This window comes from Megalops cyprinoides, chromosome 7, assembly GCF_013368585.1.
Source record: "Megalops cyprinoides isolate fMegCyp1 chromosome 7, fMegCyp1.pri, whole genome shotgun sequence".
In the NCBI taxonomy this organism is placed as follows: Eukaryota; Metazoa; Chordata; class Actinopteri; order Elopiformes; family Megalopidae; genus Megalops; species Megalops cyprinoides.
The window spans coordinates 21,467,120-21,486,194 of record NC_050589.1 but is presented as its reverse complement, the minus strand read 5'-3'; the positions used below and the strand labels follow the sequence as shown (position 1 = coordinate 21,486,194).

The following is a 19,075-nucleotide window of genomic DNA, read 5'->3' as shown; positions in this document are numbered from 1 at the left end:
ATATAGTGCATCATAAATGACTATAATACACACAGGAGTGTGCCTCCCTCAGAGAAATGGTGTCAAAGGTGAGTGATTGGAGCAGTGTACAGACAGTTTTGACATGAGGGGCAGGGGGACTGCATTGTGCGTGTGTGTGTGTGTGTGTGTGTGTGTGTGAGAATAAGAGATGACAGGGATATGAGGAGCACAGAGAAAGCAGGATTGCAGGATGTGGTGCAGCGGTAAGGGCTTTGACCTCTGGATACAGGGTCATGGCTTTGACTCCTATCTGTGGAGCAGACATTGCATTCTTCAGCAAGGTGCTCCTCAGCCACTGTGATGGTAGGAATGGATAACAGCCGAGGATGACTGTTGTGCAGTTTAATAATGTTTTGTACTGTAATGAGGAAATAAGGGAGCTAAAGCAGCTAAAGATGTGCAGTGGTGTGTCGGTCCCTCACCTCCATCTTCTGCCCCACCTCCACAAAGGCACAGGTGGGGTGGAACGCTCCGGTCCCGCAGGCATACAGGTGGGTGCGGTTGTAGTGGTGCAGCAGCTTCACGTAGTTGACACAGTCCGTCTGCAGGACACAGGCAGAGGAGAGCTCACCGTCACTGACACTGCTGGTAAGGTAATTAGATGCACACTCACATGCACACAAACTGCACGCAGTTAAGCTGCTTGTTTATGTGCAAAAATGCAGAACGATGCCTCCCGTGTGCTCCCAGCGCAGGCTGTTTCGAGTTTACAAGGCATTCCAGACTCAAACGTCTCCAAATGTTTTCAGCCTCACTGTGCCACTGACGTCCCAGCGGAACGAGTGACCTTTGCGGGGAGCAACGACGTAAGAGTTTTCACAATGACAGCTCATTAGAGAGAAAAGAACTTCCCAGAGAAGGGACAAATGACAAAACAACCTGCCGTCACATCCTGCTGTAAATGGCCTTTGACTCACCACCGTAACACCGTGCTCCAAAAGAGGGGACCTCAGGTTCAATAACATTTGAGTTAATGACTGAACTCTGGGGCTCATGAAAACGTCATATGCATGACTGACTAAAGCTAGAGCGGGAATGGAGCCTCCGTCCCACGCCATAACACCACCTCATCTACTTCTGTAAGGGGGGGGAGACAGCTGGTACTGCCCCCCCCTCTCTTCCCCACCAGCTGTTCCTGACTCCTATACTGTAATTATCTGGAGAGATATGGCCCCCCTTCCATTTCCCCCAGCCCCATCTCCATTAGAGCAGATAATTTGCTACACCGTCTGGAATTACCACAGAAACGGGCTACTGAGTGGCAAACATCTGTCCAGCCCCGATCACGTTTCACTTGCCGTTGGCCCTGAAGGGGTGGTGAGGGGAGACATTGGCCTCCAGGCAAGGGCACTGGGAGAGATAGCGTCCAAATATCTCTCTCTCCTACCCGTCCATGCGAGTCTGTCTGTCTTTCCTCTTCCTGTAATTTATAGACCTCCCCCAGACCTGAGCTCGAAATAAATCAAGGCCACTGATCTATCCATCTGTTGTCTGTGCCCGCCATTACGGCCAGCCACTTAGCTGTTCCCTGCAGAGTCCATCTTGGCACTCGCAGTAACGGAGTCATAATTCATTTGACTCATTAATGTAAGGGGTGGGGGGGAGGGGGTGTGTGCGGGCACTGCGGGGCGCTGGCTGGGCAAGGGGGACAGGCGATCTGGCCCCCGTCTCTGTGCCACCCTCCTCGGGGTGGCAGAGACCTGCATCAAGTGTCGCTCCTCCCGCCACTTCCCGTTCCATCTCATTAATCCAGACACACACGGCCCTGGCCAGGAACAAAGGGCCTCCTCCCGGACGAGGAGCTTTGAAAGCTAATGGGGGATTCATATACGCGCCAATTAAGCTGTTGACAAACAGAGCAGGGGCCGTGTTTGTTCAGGGGGGACCTCGGCCCCCGCCCGGGATCTCCTGTGCACCAGTGGCATTCTAACTTTCAATTAGCGAAGGGGCGCAGGAGGGTTAAGCGGCTTGGGGGGCTGCCGTCAGGCTGAGAGGCGCTTTGATGTGCGGGGCTCGACAAAAGGGACCGGCAAAAGAATAAATAAACGGGGGGCTTGTAAAGAGTGGGCCTTTGCGGGGCCGTGCGTCACTGATCACAGCCTTTGTGCCCCTGATTCCGCCGGGCCACAATGGCAGGCTTCACCCCTGACTTTTACGAGATCCCATTAAATGAATGCCCCGTTGACCACATGCAGGCAGCGGTCCCCTGGACTCGGGGTCTCTCTGCCGGTCACAGAGCGCAGGGGGAATCCATCTGTCTCAGGTCAGGCGCTGCGTCAGGCCCAGCCCCGGTAGTGACACTCCCCTTCGCTGAGAACACAGCGATTTCACAATTCTATGAGAAAAGAGCACAAACCGGCGTAGCTGCATTCATCATGGGGAACGACAAAGAGACCCTTTGTATTGAGCGCAGCATTGGGCCCACCGGACTGCAGGGCTTGCACAGAGCCCAGCCCTCCGCAGCGTGGAACCGGGGACCGGGAGAAGCCCCCTTCCCACCCTTCTGCTGTAAAAATGAACATCTCACGTGGAAAAAGGGCCAAGAGGGGGCCGAGCCTTTGCAGTTTCACACAGAGCCACCGGCCACTGTGCTGATCTGGATCCTTCACAGCCCAGAGCCCTCTGGTCCAGACACCAGATCTCTGTCACTCTAGATCCAAAACAGTGCAGCAATCTGAAAGCTCTGATTGCTCAGAGAACCCCCCTGCTTATTTGGCCCCTGTTCTGGGCATTCAGAGCTATTGGGATGGTTCTTTCAGTGTACTACACTTCTTTTTTTTTTTTCAAAACTAAATAAATTCATGAGAAAAAAACAAGTCATTCCTCTTTCTGTTTCTCTTTCTGTGTGATGTAAAATCCTGTCACTAAGTTATGCTTTTAAAATCTTAAGCCCCCTTTCACCTCCAAAAAAAAGAAAAAGAGCAGAAGTACTTTCCCTAAAGCAGTTTGAAATCTTGAAGGATCACCCCGTCAATTCCTTACAAGAAATACGACCCTGCCAGTTGAATGCGAAGGAAAGAGACACTTGCTGAAAAAAGGAATACAAAGGGAGCCATGGTTAATAAGTAGGGAGAGCATTTCTGCTTCTAAAGAAGAGAGAGAGAGAAAGGAGAGAGAGAAACAGTGAGAGGGCAACCCCTGTCCCACAGCCCAACCCTTCAGTACAATCCGATTAATGACCCTTCCCATGGCGGCCCAGCCCTCGTCCCGCGGAGCGACACACTGCACGGTAATTAAGGTCAGGAGAGGGGTCACTCCGCTGAGCAGAGGGAAGGACCCGTGTGTGTGTGGGAGGGGGGAGGTTAAGTAAATCTCTTTCAGGTGCTGCTGGGGACCTCACAGTCAGCTGACCCTGAATGGAAGGTAGAGCCACCCACTACACAACAACAGCGCCTGGGGAGTTCTTACCCAGCTTGTCAGCACAGAACCAAAATGGATGTAAACCAATTACCTAGTACCTAGCTCTGCGCGCACACACACACACACACACACACGCACGCATAAACACACGCGTAAACTAATTACTCAGTACCTAGCATGCATGCACACACACACACACACACACACACACACACACAATTATAAACCAGTTTCCTACTACCTAGTTTTTCACAAACACACACCACACACACATACGAATACACATGTATGCACAAACACAAAGTCTCACACAAACAAACGCTCACACTAAAGAGTACATACTAGGTTCACACAGACTTGTGTTCTGAACAAGCAACACTCTTGGAGACAATTGACATTCCTCCACTTCTGACTGTCCTATAACTCTTGGAACAAGTATGTGGCCACTGAGGGATTGATTGCTCAGGTCTGGGAATTGGGGGCGGAGCTATGTCCCATTCTTCCTTAGTATACAGTCTGTAGCAGGGCTGTATATCACTGCGAGGGTTTTTTAGGGCAGAGTGGGAAGAGGTTGAATGAGGTGGAGCCGTGTTAACCCTGTCACTGTGTTTTCTCCTGTTACCGGGACAATGGGGAGCTCATGACCCTGGGGGAGATGGGAGGAGGTGACACACAACACTGGTTGACTTGACATGGGCCATGAACACTGGGTTCTCTCTCACACACAGTCATAAAAGCACACATACATATCATAACAGCAGGCAGATTTGCCCTGGCAGGACAAGCACTGTCCCACCGCCAAATGACCGTTTTGCCCCTGACCTGCAGAGAGGCTAACACATTCACAACATGACACAGCAGGCCACCTCTCCCAACCAAGACTGTAATTGCTGACCGCCCACCTTTACCAAGAGGAGCCAAGAGGAGCTGGGATCCAACATGGAGTTGTGGGACTAATGTCAGGGCAAAGAGCCCTGATTCAACAAAGAAATTCTGGGCCTCAGCCTTGGCCCAAGGTCCAGGGAGGTTGTGTTAGGAGTCATAACAAAGTAGCCTGTGCAACTGCCCAGAACCAGTCAGGTTGGGACAGCCTGAACCAGTCCAGAAGCAGTCTCTTATCCAATACCTATGTCTGCTCTCTTTAGGCCCATTAACACACTCACCTAGGAACATGCTGATTGGCTCTTCCACCAGACAGCATGACTGTTCTGTGTCTGGATACATGCTAGTGTTATTGAGGTCCTGTCTGGCTATTCTAAATCTCTTTCTCAAAGGCAGGACCCGTGAATTGTGAGTCAAACCCTGCAACCGACAGCTTTTACCACACATGGTGAAGGAGCCGGTAAGCAGCTGCGCTTTCTCCCCGCCAATTTATTCAGACACCGAAGGCCCACCACAACTGCCTTTGTGTGGTTTTATTTTACAAAAATGCCAAAGACAAATGCCAAGAAAACCCCATGACGAACGCCGAAAAAAATGAAAAGTTTATTCTGCATCCAGATAAGTGAGTCATCGGATCGACTGCATTTGATACACACTCTGATGACTATTCAGTTGTGAGATAACAGAGGAGGTGAAATAAAACAGCGGGCTCTCTCTGCAGCCACAGCAGGGTTCCTCCTGTATAATGTAGCATTCTGGACACTTGCTCAATTATTAATTGAGAAACGCGCCAGACTGACATATCGGTTTGGCTGCGGAGGTACATTCACAGACACAGACAAAGATACACACACACACACAGGCACGTACACATGCAGACAAAGATACACACAGACATAGCAAGATATACTCACACACATACAAACATAGACACACACAGACAAAGAAACAAATTGAGAAACACATACGCACATGTGCACACACACACACACACACACACACACAAAAACACACACACACATACACACAGAGAAAGACAGACAGACACACACACACACACACACACACACACACACACACACACACACACACAGCTGACACAATTCCTCAGGTGTAACAGGAGCCAGGGCTGCAGTATGAATGGAGGCCGTTGTCTGCCTGCTCCAGCTGTATAATCAGGTTGATGAGGGCTTGGTGTTTGTGTGGCTGGTCTCCAGAGCCATTCCTCTGTCCCCGGGTCCCCTCTCCCCGCCAAACACAAACACAGACGCACACAGCCAGGAGTCGCCAGCCACCGGGCTACCTGGGAGGGAGTTTAATCATCGGACACACACATGGGTGGTCCCGCTAGCCCCAGAGCAGTCTGGGTGGGTAGGAGCAGGACCCAAATGGCAAATAGCCGACCTGCTCCAGCCCCAACTGCATCCAGCTGCACTCTGAATGACGGGAAGAGGAAGCGTCTGCTGTTTCTCTGCAATGGTCAGTGTCTCAGGGGCCGGATAAGTGAGAGGGGCGTACAACAGGAAGATTCATTCCACGACAGGTCACACCTTCTCGCCCCCAAACCACTCCCAGGGAAATCCCAGAGTTCCACTCATCAGCAGGAAGACACATTTTCAGAACAGCGCAGAGTGGAACTGAATCATCGGCATCAGGAAGGCCAGGCACAGGTCAACACGCAATTAAAGAACCAGACCCACGCGGTCAAGGAGGTACTCACGTTGATGTCCTTCCCTGCCCAGTTACACTCCTCCCTCCAGTCCACAGGAGCCGGCCAGTAGATCTGAAAGAGAGGTCAGACGGGGCAGAGGTCAGAGGTCAGAGGTGAGACGGATGGGAGGACAGAGGTATGTCAGGGGTTGTGACCCCACAGGGACAGACTTGCCTGCCCTCCGGGGCATCACAGTGACTCTGCTTCCTGCGGACGCAGGAATCCTCATACACTGTCATAAACTCAACAAATTTTAACCGCGCAGCCTGACCACAAGCAAGAAAACAGCCGTTTTAAACAGCTCTGCTTCCAGAGTCATCAATCAATATTTAAGCAGCACCATAAATCCAATCAAACGGAGCTAAAACAAACTAACAGCACAGTTCAGGAAGTAGATTTGTCATAGTTAAGCAAACAAGCTGTGACAGACATGAGAATTCCACAGTGAGCTGCAGTTTAAGGCCCTGGGCGAGCATCCCTCCGTTCTGGACTCCAGATCACTGAGTAAGAGAGAAGAATGCTGCACACATTGTAATGGGATCAGACACAGTAATCCCAAATGGTGGGAGATCTGTTAATCAAATGAAAACAGAGGATTAGTTCTCATTTGTGCATGAATGGAAGGAATATTCTCTGTGGAAGTCACTTCATAGATATATAGTGCTCTTGTTCTGGGTGTTATCTTGACAGAGACATCCTGGCTGTTCATGACTGCAGGACTCTCTGAGGGCTGAGCTCCGGGGAATGGGTCGGGAAGGCCCGTGTCCAGGGCAGGCACTTGAGACAGACTGGGTCTGCATTAGGCACTGGAACAGCCTAGATCTTTGGGTAAGCGCTCCAACAGATTGGGTCTGGAGCAGACAGTGGAACAGCCTGGGTCTGGGGAAGGCACTGGAAGAGATTATAGTAGTGGGACAACAGGACAGCATACCCCCACTTAGTGGGCTATGCACTATAACTTGAGTGTGTATTAGGCAATGGGACCTCCTAGGTCTGGGGTATGCACTGGAACCTTGGGACAGCCTGGGCCTGGGGTTTCCTCTTTGACATCTTAGGTGTGAAGTAGGTGTTGGGGCAGCCTGGTTTTGGGGTAGAACTGTGGGAAGGCTCTAGTCTGCTGTTGGGATCACAGCAGCCTTGGAAGCTTTGGACGGAGGGTGTAGCATGGTGGAAGGAGGGCCTGGGGGCTCTGGACTGCAGTGAAAGACACTGTCAAGGAGAGGCTTGTAAATGGGCGCCCTCTGGCCCCACGCCGCCTCTTCCCATTAAAGACGGAATGTGCAGTCACAGGGTGAGGGCTGGAGACCCTTCCTCCACTGCTAAGAAGCTCCCCCATGCGCCCCACGGCAATGTCCTCAGCACGCACCTCTCGCCCCGCTAACCCACATTCTATACGCCACGCTCACCCTCTCAACCCGCACCTGATACGCACTGCTCAACCAGAGACGCTGGGGGAATTCTCCAGCCTGGGAAATGAGAGGGGCAAAGTCCCCCCTGCTGTGAGCTGGCAGTGAGGCGCGAGCCCGGTGGGGGGGGTGAAGGGGGAAGCGAGAGAGCAGCAGACTGCATGGGAGAGGAGGATCAGCTGGTGCCACCATCGCAGCTGCTTCCTGAGCAAACTCTGCTGAATGCAACCGCATGGTCACAGAATCCATTCTGTGCGGCATCCTGCTCAATCTCTTTGTGCTCCAGGAAGCACCAGACTAAATTCAGACTACAATCACCTGATGTGCTCCAGCTCGACACCAGGCATCCAGGAAAGGTCTATTTTTATTTCAAGTTTGTTTAACCAGCAAAGTCGTCTGCAGACACACACAGAGCATCAGCTTGGAGAGACATAATGGGTTAATAACCCCAGGCTGCCATAATGCCTATGGTATCTTGACAGTCACAGTGAATCTGGACCTCACTTTCATACCTCATCTGAAAGACGACTAAAAGATGAAATGTGAGAGGAAGCTGCCTTCCTGTTCAAAACCTAAGTGCTGTTCACATTGTCTGGATTCCTCAACCCACTATGAAAAAAGAACAGGGAAAAAGAACAGCCCTGTAATTCAGTACCTAAACCTTCTAATTACCCAGTAAATCACAGTTCAGACTATGGTGTGAAAGGAGTCACTCTCTGGCTTCAGCACCTGACGGATAAAGGGCTGAGGCCAGTTCACTGATGTGTCAGGGAGGAGGCAGTGGAGCGCACAGGGGGTGTCAAAGGTTAGGGGGTTCAACCCCAGGGGAGGGGGAATGGGGGGCGTGTTGATGACAGCTAATCAAAGATGAACTGATCCCCTCCCCACCAGTTCAGCCCTGTGCACTGACCTCTAAATCCCCAATATCTACCGTGCAGAGATAAGGCCAGGATCCATCAGTCTGTCATCACTGCTCACTTACACAGGGCCTGCTCACTGGAGCGTACACAATAAACTGATTCCCTGTAGGATACGCCCCATACCATCTCACTGCAGTGCGAGCACTGCATGCAACAATAAGACATAGTTGACTCCTGGAGTATACACATTATACTGTATTTATTGATGTACAGACAATTAGACAGAAAGACATTTACACAGGTATGTAAGTATTGGTTGATTATGGACTGATTCATGGACTACTGATGGATCCTGATTGATGGATATGGACTGATTCATGGACTACTGATGGATCCTGATCGATGGACTGATGAATGGATTGATTGATTGTTAATAAAGAGGCTGACCTTGTGCTCCTGCTTGCCGATGTTGTCCAGGCTGAGGGACAGCAGGAAGTTCTTGGCGCCCACGAAGAGCCGCCCCCGCTCCTCATCCAGCAGCAGCGCGCTGAAGCAGCAGGATCGCTCCAGCTCAAAGCGCCGGACGCCGTGGAAGGCATGCAGCTCTGGAGAGAGAAGGCTCAGTTAAACACACATGGGAGGAACATGCTTTCACACGCACATATGCGCATACACACAGCCACACACACGAATACACACTAACTGACAAAATCACATGCATACTGCAACACACACATAAACATTCACCTAGTCTTTGTACACACTTACAGAAATTTATGCACATTCACATACACTGTACGTACTCCCATGCAAACATACATATTTTACACAGACACACACACAAACTCATAAGAGCACACCAGCAACGTCAGAGGTGTAAGTATCAGGAACATAACTCAGCGCTGCAGTGACGTTGCTGGACTAAAATAGCGGGCTGAAACAGAATAAGGGCATGGCGTGAGGCCGACTGAAACTGCCGTCACCTCAGTGAGAAGTGCCTCTCTCCTGACCCCTTCTAGATCCCAGCACCTTATAGCCTATGCTGTCATAGGGGACGTCCATCCTTACGCTTTTCTTAAGACCCCTAGTCTCTTCCGAACATATCTCCCCATCCTGTGCAGAAATCTCAGACAGTTCGCAGCCCTCCGCCAATGGGGCCTTATCACCGAGACACGTCAGCAGACCCGCCGTCGCCAGCGGACTTTACACTTGGGATAAAAAGACGACATGAGAGAGGCAGCGGTGGGACAGGCATCTGGCACGGCAACGCTCTGTGCTGCTCACACCGCCTGCGCAGAGAGAGGAGATTCCCCTCAAAGACGTCAGCTCCGCGCACAGACGGTACAGCGCACGATGCCATTGTCAACAAAGCTCAGCTGGCCATGGGCTGTTTCCTGTGTGGAACTGTTCCTCTCCAACTCCCACAGTTCTACAGGCTTTACTACGTTTTTCCTCTTGGTTCTGTTCCACATTTTTTTTTCTTTTAACTGGAACATCCCAGCACTAATTACAACAGTTCTGCATGGCCACTGTTTCCCAGCAAGAGGAGCGATGGGGGACATGGCAGACTTATTAAAAGCTAAACGTAAGGATGCCACTCCCATTCAAGGACCATCCAAACCCATTTCTTAGGGGATCTGAGGGGCGCTGGCTGTTCATGTGGAGAACTCATGCCCCCCTCTCAACCCTCTAATCCTAGCTCTTACTGTGGCACTATGGCTGCCTTCCACAGTTGCCGTGGAGACAGGGGAATCCTGGGGCTCTCCGGGGCAACAGATGTTCCAATCAGAGCCTTTATTGCTACATTGTCGGAGCGGCTGGGGAGTGTGGTGTGTGGCTTCGACCATAAGAACAGTTCTCCAAGCCCATGAATCTCCTCTAAAGTTTCATTTCAGTGCACATTGTTCTGTCTTTGTCATTGTCTGGAGCTGTATCTCACAATCCTGAGACACCTAAATGTAAAAATGGACTTGGATGGATCAGCCAGCCACTTCGGAGGGGTAAACTAAAGCATATTTAAGGGAGACAGCTTATGAGACCGACAACGTGACATCCCCAGGACTGAGCGCTGTTATCCTCGTGACGGCTCCACAAACACGGGCACGACAAGGGGCTCTCATGTCTCTGGCCATGTGTGACACCCAGTGCCCCTCTGGTCTCTTACAAAAACGTAAATGTGCCAAGCCTTGTGGAATAAGTGCACCTGCTTCAGCTACCTTATTTGCAAACAAAGATGGGTCTCGCTGCTGACTGGTACCTCCATTTTAGAGGGATTTGCACACCTCAGTGCGTTTTTCCATTTCAGATGAATAATTGATTTTATTTGAGAATATGGAGCCCCCATTCCCTCTGGACAGAATTAACACCCTACCCTGACGACTACCGATGTACACTGACCTTGCTTTGCGCTGTGCACAAGATTGGGAAAAAGTTAAACCATGCAGACAAGCCCAATTTTACAATGTTATCTGAAAATTTATCAGGTGATCTGGGAATAAGCGGCAGTCCATCTGCGCATCATACACTAACATGAAGAAAGCTCTCTGCTTTTCACTGGTGCACTTCAAGTCAAAGTGACAACAAATGGAGTACAGAGGAGACCCTTAAAATATACATATGAAACTTAAAGATTTATAGTATCTGCTGTACCGTTTCGCTTGCAGTTTCAAATGCAGGAGCATGATCTGGGGCATGGGAAATATTTCATAAGCTTACAGTACTTTCTTTCATGTCTCCCTGGGTTGAGAAGAAAAAGCTTTCCTTTTGTTTTAATCTCCTCACAAATTATGCCTTTTGACTACAAAGGCAGGCAAAAACCATTCAGACATCTCACCTATTGAACCTTCCATAATGTTTCATTTCTCCACAAACAGCAAATTCTGAGCCAAAAAAAGGAGCTGCCTTGGGGAAATCTTTCCTGCAGGGAAACTGGACCATGCTAGACTAATATTGCTCTACAAGAGTATTATTACCTCCAGACATTCTCTATGCTCAGCCTTACCTTTGTAGGACAGCTTCATACGAGGAGATGAAGAGGAAGAAGAAGAGGAGGAAGAGGAGGAGGAGCCACTAGTCCGGGGGAATCCGCTGGACGAGGCCTGCGCGGTTGTCAGTCCAAGGAATAGCAGGGAGCTGCACGTCACCATCATCGCCATCATCATCATCATCGTCATCATCATCTTGGCGGCTGTCTTTGGGACAGGCTTGTCGTAACACAGGGGCAGTTGTTTTTCTTGTTTCTTCCCTCTGAAGTTCGCCAGGTACCTCTCAGCTCTCGAATTCTGTTACTCTGGGGTCGCACCTCTCAGCTCTTGCGAGGGGGGAAACACAGGACCTAAAAATAACCCAGAGAGAAACGTTACAAACACGGCAGGCATCAGGCTGGCTGGCACGGTGCTACCCCCCTGACCATATGAGAAGGGGGCAGCCATGGTGCCCAGGCTCAACGTGTTAACGCCGGCCACTATAAAAGAGAAGTCTAATGGCATCGCATTACGGGACGGCTTCCAAACATCATAAAGCGTGGAGCCGTGGTCACCTTGAAGGGGGCGGAACAAACAGCCGTCCGGCGGAAATATGTGTGGCCCTGTGTCACGCCAGACCTAAATCCCACACAAAAATCCAGTGCCCAGACCATGCCAGTCCTAAATTCATTCACTCCCTTCAGTCAATGTGCCTTTTGTTTGCGGCGTCAATATTTGGTTGTATTTACAGAAAGGCATTAAACAGAATGCGAGACGTTAATGAAAGTAATAGGATGAGCCAAAGTGGGTGTGGATCTAAACAGCCATCCTTTTTTAATCCCCCACAGCCATTGTCACCACCTCAGAGGCTCAGTACTTTGCCACACAGCAGTTACCCTTTCAGTAAAAGCATTGTACCTCTGTAATGGCACACATTCCACAGTACAGTAAGTTCATTTTCTCTCTCTCACTCTAGCTGGAGTCTGGGAGGCTGGTGAAGGTAGCCCAAAACCAGGGAGCAGGGAGCTGAATGGCACTCATTGTGAAGGGGGTGTGTGGGTCAGCGGGCAGAGCGGACAAAGGGACCGCGGAGATGAGGCTTCATGTTTCCAGAGTGCAGTCATCTGTTGCTCTTTCCCCCCAATATCCAGCTCCCTGAAGCTAAGCGAGGACATATTGAAGCCATCAGAAGAGAGGAACGGGAGGAGAGCCCCTCTGTTAATTGGACGCGCCTCTTCACCTGCTCCCAGCCATTAACTCTCCCTCAGCACTAGTGAGGAGTCTCTGGCGTCGCATTGACACAGGTGTTCTAAATCATTGTGGGGAATCCCCCTCCCCCCCCCGTTCCAGGCAACTTAACAGTAGTACTGCCTGAGGGAGATTAATGTCTCCTCAACCAGTTCAACCTAAAACGTCATCATTTCCACTGTATCTTGCTGACATCTGAGCCATGACCGTGCAGAAACATTGTGTAATGTAGAGAGATATATACTCTGATATATACTGCACTCACTTCTACTGTTGCTGCATGTATGAACCTGGGCAGCAAGCACAGGCAAACACATAAGCAGGCATGCATGTTACAGGAGTCAGGCTAAATGGGAACTGTGCTGTAAGCGTGGATAGAAGGTGATGGCTCTGAACACACTGAGCCTCCTAACAGCCTCAGGAGGGAAGACGCAACGGGATCTGTGTCCTTGGTCAATTCACCAGCCACCACACCAGTGCCAGCGACCCATCAACGCTCTTTTAAGGAAACCAGTGCATGCTCGGCCAGTGCAGGTTTGGCAGGGTTCCCTGTATCATAGCCTCCTCTATCATGAGCCCTGCAGGAGCACCCTGGCTTTCCCCACACGCACTCAGGACCAACACAGTATGGAACGCAGTATTCAGCAACAGAGCACTTAACACATAGCAGCTGCTTCGAGAAGTGGCAGGCATGGGGGTTCCATGAGGAGAGCAGAAGAGCTGTGAAAACTCCAATTATCCCCTCGCTCGGCTACCGAGGCCTCAAACCCACCCCGCACCGCATCATATCAACGCTGGCGTGTGAATGCGTTATCCAGTTGCGCGGCACGATGCGCATTCCGAAGCGATGAATATTAAGCGGGCAGATTCCAGAAGCGCAGAGCCGGGTCGGCTCTCGGGCGGCCTTGATACCGAGGTAATGAGGGAGAGACTACAGGCAGCCGGGCCGGCGCTGCACTGAGGTCCCCGGAGCCCAGAGAACAGCGCTCTCCATTCACGCCCACCACCTGTACTCAGCACCGCTTCATCCAGTGCATTCCTCATTTATTTTTAGGGCCTCTGTTTTTACAGTAATGCGGTCGGGTTTTATAAACTATGTAGAATACTGCAGGGGAGGCCAAAACCATGCAGCCAAGGAAGGAGCCCACAGGTTTCTTTGTTGGACAGATGATTCACAGCTGGAGCATTCCTATAATGGCATCCACAAAGGACACTTGTACCACCCAGCCCCTTCCTCCATCAACACCCCCATACAAAAATGTATCAATCAATTTGCCCCAGGACAATTACCAACGGAAAGAGCCAAGGGGAGACTGAAAACACACTGGAATTTATGGGGATAAGGTAAGGAACGGCAAGGAAGTTTTGTTAATGTGAGAAACATTCAGGGCGCTGGCAGGTGTCCCTGTCTTGGTTTTCCTTAGCAAAATCGAGAAGGCCAGGAACACCATACGAGGAATGGTGTCTCCCGTGGCCGACCTCCCCAGCAGACTTCAGACGGCAGCACACAACACCGCTCAAAGCAACAGACAGCAGCAGTGAACAATGCTCAGATACAGACCACAAGTAACAGACACAGACTGCAACACACAGGCGCAGACCGCAAAGTGCAAAAAAAAGCAGAGCACCGGTATACAAACATAGATCAGAACACAGACACAAATCACAGCGCAAACACACAGACCACAGGACACAAACCCAGAGCACTGCCGCATAAACGCATGTCATAACAGAGCAAAGACAAAAACACACTGACCCAGCACAGGAGTTCACCACACCCACAAACACAACATGGTAGAGTTCAACAAAGTATGCAGCATCATACTGCCCTCCCACTAAATATGACAGAGAGATATAACAGATAAGGCTATGGAATTTACCTTTTGCTTTCCCTCTTGCTTGATATCAATAAACACCAGATTATTCCCCATCAAATACAGAACTAATTTTACTCAAAGGCAAATCTGCTCAGTTATTTGATTGGAATGAGTATCCAGGCAACTTGCTATTTGCGAAACGTTCCAAATGAAATGCTTCAACATCTTCAGAGAAAAAGAAAAGCTGAAACTGCATTGTTGTCCATGTTTTCTTGAGCCCGCAACAGCTGAAGGCTGTTATTGTCAGTTCCCTATGTAAGCACCAAGCACGCTGTCTGAATATTTAAAGCAATCTCCAAATGCGCTGTAATACAGCTTAATAAAGGGTATTTGCTGGCTTGACAGGTGAGTTTATCTTAATTTCAACAGTTAAATTGCAGTCTGTTTCAAAAGCAGCAAATTAAATTGCTTTTGAGAAAACACTGTAATGGGGATGGTATATAAAAAATCCTTTTGAAAAAGAATGTTGCAAAATTCCTTGTATTGGCTGACCCTCCTGTAAAAACGGCACTGAATGAAAAACAAACAAACAAGCAGTCCACACAGCAACTAACCTGTGGAATTTAACAGCAATGAATAATAGCTGTGTTGAGAAAATGCACTCTGAAAAGAAAGAGTGTAATTCCACGGGTCTCTGCGTGTCATAAGCCTATTTTGGCCAGTGCCTCCTACATGTGCGTGGTAATAAGGGGAGAAGAGAGAAGAGAAAGGATCTGATTGTTCTGTGGAACACCCTTGGCTTGGCTTTGGATCAACAGACAATGCCTCCTGCAATGGAGGGAATAAAAAAGAAGGAAGAGAAAGTTAAAAAAAAAAATGCGAACACTCATCTGAAGTGCTTCAGAAGAACAAACAGCACAATTGACTGCAAGTCATTAGCGGCTTTTGGTTCTTTTCTTTTTTTTCCTGCCATGAATGAAATAGGAAAAGTGAATATCATCCAGCCGGTTGCAAGCCCCTGCAGGGAGGGGGTGGAGGGGTCTGACACCCAGTGGAAGTCAGCAACTCACCTCGTTCGGTGCTCCGATCCACTCAGCGCACGGCCCCAGCAATAGCACCGTCAGGGGCCACCGCCATCCAGAGGCCAAGTCACCTACGCTGTTCCAACAGGCAGTACGCACCGTAAACACACACACAGACACAAGCACACACACACAGGGCAGAGTCACCCAACCTGCTCTGCACCGTGACACAACTTAAACACAAGCAGACACAGACACCAGTAAGGTCTCCCCACCAACCCGTTGGAAAAAGGCACAGGAGGCAAAAATATAAAAAACAAAATGGAAAAATCCACAACCAAGTTTGTATGTAAAGAAGTAACTCCACAGGGAACCTGGAGAATTCCCAGGTCAGCTGCCTGCACTTCACTGTAAAAAAAAATCTTCTCCTAAAGTGAAGCAGAGCCGGTGCACCCAGTCACGGAGTGAAAGGAGACTAGAATAATAGCCTAACTCAAGAGCATGGAGAGACTCGAGAGAGGGGGAGAGAGAGAGAGAGAGAGAGAGAGAGAGAGGGAGAGAGAGGGAGAGAGAGGGAGAGAGAGGGAGGGAGGGAGGGAGGGAGGGGGGGGTCGGGCAATGTGCTCCCCCTTACCAGGATATTTAATCCCACCCTTTCTGACTGCAGGCGACAGGCAAACATGCTTTGGGAAGGCAGGGGAGGAGGTGCTATGGATCTGCAGGTTTGGAAGGGAGGCCAGAGCATCAGATTGGCAGGGAAAGAGAGAGAGAGATAAAGCAAGAGAAAGAGACAGATAGAAATAACATTCACCACTTGACACCACAGAAATTCAGGGCCGTAAATTACGCGTCTGGGAATGGAGTGTAAATATGCTCGCCTGCGGCACTGGTTCTCTGTGCCTGGGTTGCACAGGTCTGGGAAATGAACGTGGCAGGAAGGTGACAAACTTGGTATTCTGTTTTAATGATGCACACACCACCCAGGGCAGTAAGAGGCTCCCTTTCCATTCAGCAGGCGCTCTCTCGCGCTGCCGTCCGCTGAGCGGTGGAACGAGCAGCTCGGATCAGACGGGCCCTGTGCTCGCGCCCCTTGTCAGTTCAGATGGCAGCGAGTCCTCCCTGCATCCCCTCGCTAACCACCAGCTGAGCCCCGGTGTCCTCGCCGGAGCGGCACATGCAGCCGAACGCGCTGGCCGCTCCCGGCCCCTTTAAATTACATTACATTACTCTCATTTAGCAAACGTTCCTATGCAGTATGACTTGCATAAGCAACAAATTTTAAATTTTATGTTAACTTATACAGATGGATATTTCCTGAGGCAATTCTGGGTTAAGTGCTTTGCCTGACGGTACAGCAGCAGTGCCCCAGTGGGGAATCCAACCAGGAACCTTTCGGTTACCGGCCTTGCTCCTTACCACTATGCTACACTGCCGCCTTTTGTTTCGGACCCCTTCCGTGTCCAAAAGCGCAGACAGGGAGGGGTGGCTGCTGGCCAGGGATGGCCGGAGCAGAAGAGCCAGGCTGGTCAGGCACATTGCGGAAACCCCCAGCTCCATCACTGAGCATTTCAAAGTAAATTAAACCTCCATGGGAGGGACCCTCTGACCCTTCTGTGGTTCCAGTGGATTAACTGGAGGTAACGAAATCTGAAAACTGAAAGGAAAAACAATCAGCTGCTGAGGGTACCTTACAGTCTCTCAATAACATATTCGGCCCCCGATGGATTTTATTGGCCCATTGATGCAGCATGTGCAACAACTGCAACATACCCAAAAAGCACAAAAAACCTACTAGAATATAAATTGTGCATTATTAGAAATAACATGGCAATGTAGGTATGGTAGGAAATGAACAGCCACATGAATCAATGCATTTACAATCATGCTTCATTCCTTTCTTCCCCCCATTATTTACAAAATCTCATTTTTTGTTGTTTTTATCAAATACTCCGCTGTAACGTCTGCATGCCTCTGAGACCTCCAGTCCACACAGACCTCCCAGGGCAGCGGATCACAGACGCTGCGGGGACACAACGCCACCCTGGATAGAGGTCACTGGTCACCAGCAGCAGCTTCCTGCCTTCTCTGTGGTACCTCTACTGTGCGCCACACACAGGGCTTCCTCCCTACCTCTGTTCCTCTGGGAAAAACCATTTCAACGGACTGTATTCACATCAATCATGCTGTGGTGGGGAGGGACAGGGGAGTAGCGGCACTTACAGGAAATGGTTGCCTCAATGAATTCAGCCATTATAAAACCAGAACCCAAACACAGTGTACAGTACAAAACTGCACACCGCCGCAAACTACTGCGTAGACATAACAACGGATAGGTCAAAGACAACGTCACCACCATGCCTGCATTGCTACAGCCCCATGAGCACTGAGCACATTGTGGCTGGCCTGATTACCATGCTTTGAAAAAATGTTACATGAGTTGATCAGATTATCCTTTGGGATGTTTTTGTAAGTCAAACCCAGGTCAGATGTAACAGCTCTGTTTGCCCCAGGGGGTCATCTGCAGATGGTACATTGACCACACACACACACACACACACACACCCTTCTCACCCATAACTCTGCCTAGACCAACAGCATGCTATTAATTGTACCCACTCCACACAGAAGGGCAGCTGTGTGGAGGAATGCTAGCAGCAATGGATGGCGAGCATAAGGGTTTTTGTTTGACTACTATGTGGGATGCTGCTGTTATACCTACTATCACTCAGGCATAAATAGCTTCAGCACCAATGATAAATTGCCCTCCCTGAGTACATAAATTATGAAGTAACCGATACAGCACCAACGAAGGAGAGTGACAAAGCCCTCTCTGCCAATCACGAAGACCAGTTGATCTTGTAGGGACATTAATGTAATTACAGGGATGGCTGCACTGAGCTGAGACACAGAAATATGACATAAAATAAATTCCAGGGCTAAGTAGATCATTAGCACTGCTGCGAGGAGATCCATTACATTACAGCTGTGTCACCCCACGTCTAATCTCATCTAACCCCCAAATCCAATTGACCCCAAACAAGCAACAGCAGTGATTTGATAAGCGACTGTAATTCCAAAAGGCAGAGTCACATCATAAACTACATCTGACATTTATGCCTTTTTTTTCATTACATGCTTACATGTATAAATAGATAAATGAGTAAAGGCAATGAGGTCACTGCCATACAAGGGTTGCAAAATAAACAAGGGCATGATAAGAAAGATACACTTCACTGGGTTAAGCATGGATTCAGAAGCAAGAAATAACCTGTATGCTGAAGAGCTGGCAAACAATACACAACATATGTTTTATGAATTGTAAAAATCAAGACATTTATGGTAAAAAAAATCTTTCCTCCTTGTCTCTCCCTCCCTGTTCTCCCCAGTTGTCTCCCTTCCCTGCCATTCCCTCCTCTCCTCTGCTCATCCCTCACTCTCTCTCCTCTCTCCCCTTCTCTTCACTTTCTTTTTCTCCTCTCAGTCACGCCCAGATTCTCCATTTCTCCCTCCCATAGCCAGACCATTCTGCCCAGGCCTGCTTGAGCTTGCAGGGGTGACCCACTGGCCTCTGAGTAGCAGGGTCCGGAGAGATAATCCTCCAAGTGAGGGGGCCCATGGAGGGCTGAGGTGTGCCCTGGGGTCCACTCAACCTTAATCTGCTCCCCCCTTTGATGTGGGCCGGGACTGGAGCCTGCTCCTCCACCCGTCTGCCAGGTATGGGGTCACAGCCGAGGGATTACCGCACCCTTAAACGTGGCAGGAGCTTAACGGCTCGTCACGCTCAC

At 49.8% G+C, this 19,075-nt stretch overlaps 1 protein-coding gene across 1 annotated transcript in view; it reads right to left on the bottom strand.

Moving 5' to 3' along the window:
* Window positions 1–19,075, bottom strand: part of sema3b (sema domain, immunoglobulin domain (Ig), short basic domain, secreted, (semaphorin) 3B) — a 40,955-nt gene that overhangs the window by 7,422 nt on the left and 14,458 nt on the right. The window contains exons 2-5 of the mRNA XM_036532515.1: window positions 11,242–11,574; window positions 8,688–8,845; window positions 5,984–6,046; window positions 444–563 (exon numbers count right to left, since the gene is read on the bottom strand). Coding sequence (XP_036388408.1) covers window positions 444–563; window positions 5,984–6,046; window positions 8,688–8,845; window positions 11,242–11,419 — 519 coding nt within the window. The 5' untranslated portion in view covers window positions 11,420–11,574. The remainder of the gene's footprint in view (window positions 1–443; window positions 564–5,983; window positions 6,047–8,687; window positions 8,846–11,241; window positions 11,575–19,075) is intronic.